The sequence below is a fragment of the Nanorana parkeri genome, unplaced genomic scaffold, assembly GCF_000935625.1.
Source record: "Nanorana parkeri isolate BGI_ZX_2015 unplaced genomic scaffold, ASM93562v1 scaffold1137, whole genome shotgun sequence".
Classification (NCBI taxonomy): domain Eukaryota; kingdom Metazoa; phylum Chordata; class Amphibia; order Anura; family Dicroglossidae; genus Nanorana; species Nanorana parkeri.
The window spans coordinates 558,176-561,969 of NW_017307405.1; the positions used below are offsets into that span (position 1 = coordinate 558,176).

General features: G+C 46.9%; 1 protein-coding gene across 1 annotated transcript in view; it reads right to left on the bottom strand.

Annotated features, from left to right (window-relative positions):
• The window catches only part of TTPA (alpha tocopherol transfer protein), a 33,338-nt gene extending 32,583 nt beyond the window's left edge, over positions 1-755 (bottom strand). The window contains exon 1 of the mRNA XM_018568107.1: positions 519-755. Within this exon, the coding sequence (XP_018423609.1) occupies positions 519-722 (204 nt within the window). The 5' untranslated portion in view covers positions 723-755. The remainder of the gene's footprint in view (positions 1-518) is intronic.
• Positions 756-3,794: the final 3,039 nt, after the last annotated feature.

The window sequence follows — 3,794 nt, forward strand, 5'->3', positions numbered from 1 at the left end:
TGTACTTGCTTTAAAATATAAGCGTCATGACCCCTGCAATAGGTACATAACCCTCTGACAGTAAGTGCAAAACACAGTGTCCCTGATCATCTGCCTTATGATAACACTCACCTGACTTTTAAACAAACTCTTGACTAGAGTTCACTGACAGGTCCGGAGATTGTAATCCGAGTACAGTAATACATGGAAGAAGAGATCAGCCCCAGCAATCTCCAGTCATAAAGAGTAATAGACTTACATAACACATGTCATATATGCACAGAGAGCACTGTAATCCCCTGAAAGGGATTCTTATATAGTGGGGGTTACACACATACACAGTTACATAGTTAGTCAGGTTGAAAAGAGACACAAGTCCATCGAGTCCAACCTCCAGAGTTAACATACCAGACCTATTTTAAAACTCTAATGTAGTCTATACTAAGACAGAAGCAGAAAGTCTCAGCAGAGCTGAGCTAAGATTCCAGACACGATTAGCCGCCCTGAGTCCATACATTGACTCGGGAAGATCGGTGTACCTTGTATGATTGATCCATACAGAAGTCCCTCGCTCGCAGGAACCTCAGCAAGAAATCATCGGACAGTCCCAGGGGCCAGTGACTGCTGTCAGCCTCCGCTCTCTGCCTTATTATTGCAATGGCTTGTGCTACCACCGGACAATGGTCGGGTAGCTTGTTCAGCTCGGGATTTCCTTGTAGAAAGTCAGCCTGATCTTCCGACATGTTCCAGCGAAGGATTGAAAAGTGGACTGCAGACTTTCCTCCGCCTGCTGGGTGTGAGAGTCTGCTGTGTGGGCTGTCTGCTGATAACATGTGTAACACAAGAGACACCTCCTCCTGACATGAACACCAGGACTGTGTGTGATCACTGGGGGCAGCGGGGTCTCTGCTTCTTAGTTAAAGATTAGCATTTCGAATGAAAAAATAGATTTTTTAAACGTTCGTTCAACTTTCTAATTGTTGATGCGGTGAAATCGATGACACATTTTGCCCACAGTGACAAGAAAAATTGAAGGAACATGTTGGAAAAGTTTCTTCGATGGAATTCTAACACTGAATGTGGTTTTCATTCAGAAAACTCCACTCATTCATCGAAATCAAATGTTAAATGAAAATCAAACAAAATGATGATTTAATTCCCATAGGAAGATTTATAAAGCTTCCTATGGGTGGTGATATGATTATAAAGCTTTCTATGGGTGGTGATATGATTATAAAGCTCCCCATGGGTGGTGATATGATTATAAAGCTTCCCATGGGTGGTGATATGGTTATAAAGCTTTCCATGGGTGGTGATATGATTATAAAGCTTCCCATGGGTGGTGATATGGTTATAAAGCTTTCCATGGGTGGTGATATGATTATAAAGCTCCCCATGGGTGGTGATATGATTATAAAGCTCCCCATGGGTGGTGATATGATTATAAAGCTCCCCATGGGTGGTGATATGATTATAAAGCTCCCCATGGGTGGTGATATGATTATAAAGCTCCCCATGGGTGGTGATATGATTATAAAGCTCCCCATGGGTGGTGATATGATTATAAAGCTCCCCATGGGTGGTGATATGATTATAAAGCTCCCCATGGGTGGTGATATGATTATAAAGCTCCCCATGGGTGGTGATATGATTATAAAGCTCCCCATGGGTGGTGATATGATTATAAAGCTCCCCATGGGTGGTGATATGATTATAAAGCTCCCCATGGGTGGTGATATGATTATAAAGCTCCCCATGGGTGGTGATATGATTATAAAGCTCCCCATGGGTGGTGATATGATTATAAAGCTCCCCATGGGTGGTGATATGATTATAAAGCTCCCCATGGGTGGTGATATGATTATAAAGCTCCCCATGGGTGGTGATATGATTATAAAGCTCCCCATGGGTGGTGATATGATTATAAAGCTCCCCATGGGTGGTGATATGATTATAAAGCTCCCCATGGGTGGTGATATGATTATAAAGCTCCCCATGGGTGGTGATATGATTATAAAGCTCCCCATGGGTGGTGATATGATTATAAAGCTCCCCATGGGTGGTGATATGATTATAAAGCTCCCCATGGGTGGTGATATGATTATAAAGCTCCCCATGGGTGGTGATATGATTATAAAGCTCCCCATGGGTGGTGATATGATTATAAAGCTCCCCATGGGTGGTGATATGATTATAAAGCTCCCCATGGGTGGTGATATGATTATAAAGCTCCCCATGGGTGGTGATATGATTATAAAGCTTCCTATGGGTGGTGACAGTGGCGGAACTACCAGGGTCGCAGCGGTCGCCGGCGCCACCGGGCCCTGGCGTTCCGCGACTTGGGGGGGGCCCAGGAAGGAAAAACGGGCCCCGACCGCGGCAGTGGAGTAACAAGCGGGGGGCCCGATGAAGCGGCAAAGGCAGACGGACGAGCGGGAGAGGGTTGCGGCGGTCGCCAGCAGTGAAGCGGGCCGGCAGTGAACACGGCCGCAAGGACCCAGCAGCAGCCGTCCTGATAGTACAGTGAGTACATGTTCCTGGCCGCTGTCCCCCATGGTAGTTTGTGTGTTTGTTTGTTTTTTTACAGCCTGCTTGAGTTTTCTTCAGCTGAGAGGACCGTGACATGTGAGGTAAGTGCATTAGTGCTTTCCATTATAGAACATGGAACAGAACATGGCTGAATTTGGAACTGACCATATTCTATTCCATGTTCTATAATGGCATTGTATTATTAGAAAACTACAAGTCAGCAGTTCAGCAGGGACTTGTAGTTCCCTGTATGATAGAAGGCTGCTTTAATTCATTCCTCATGAAAGTCCTAGTAATACAATGCCATTATAGAGACATAGGATAGAAATAGAATATAGTTGAACATGAAAATTACTGTACTATAATGCCATTGTATTACTAGTATTTTCATGAGGAATTAATTAAACCAGCCTTCTAGTCATACAGGGGACTACAAGTCCCAGCATGCACTCACTGTCCCTGTACACCTCTCACATATCACCCAGTGAACTACTGCAGGGGGCTTGCATGCTGGAACTTGTAGTTACCTGAGTGATTTATATGTAGGGGTGTAGAAGGACAATGAGGGCACGATGGGACTTGTAGGGACAATGAAGGCATGTTGGTTGTAGTTGAACTATAACTCCCAGCATGCCTTCATTGTTATACCCCCAGGGGCCTGGAAAGGAAGAAAAGGGTCCAGCCCTGTAACCGCCGAGGCCCCCGACATTGCCTCCTGGGACTACAGCTCCCAGCAGGCCAGTGCTCCGCCGGGGGGGCCTTCAAAACTTCTTGCACCGGGGCCCTGAGGTTTCTAGTTACGCCTCTGGGTGGTGATATACATATAAAACTTCCTATGGGTAATTATATGATTATAAAGCTTCTTGAGGGTGGTGATATGATTATAAAGATTTCTATGGGTGGTGATATTATAGAGCAGCATGTGGGGGGAAAGTGCAGGCTTACCTGAGCAGTCTTCCAGCAACTTGCTTCTGAGATCGGGCCTGTCTGTCGGTGGCTGTCATCCCCTCACGCCTGCTCCTCCTTACTTCTTCTTCTTCCAGCGTCCCTCCTCATGGATGTGGGCAGGGAGGAGGTGTGGCGTGTGGAGCGTGGATACGGGCTGGCAGGTCTGGCAGTGGCAAGCGTGAGACGGGGAGGAGGTGCGGCGTGTGGAGCGTGGATGCGGGCGTGTCTGGCAGCGGCAAGCGTGAGGCGGGGAGGAGGTGCGGCGTGTGGATGCAGGCGGGTCTAGCAGCAGCAAGCGTGAGGCAGGGAGGAGGTGCAGCATGCGGCGTGTGTGGAGC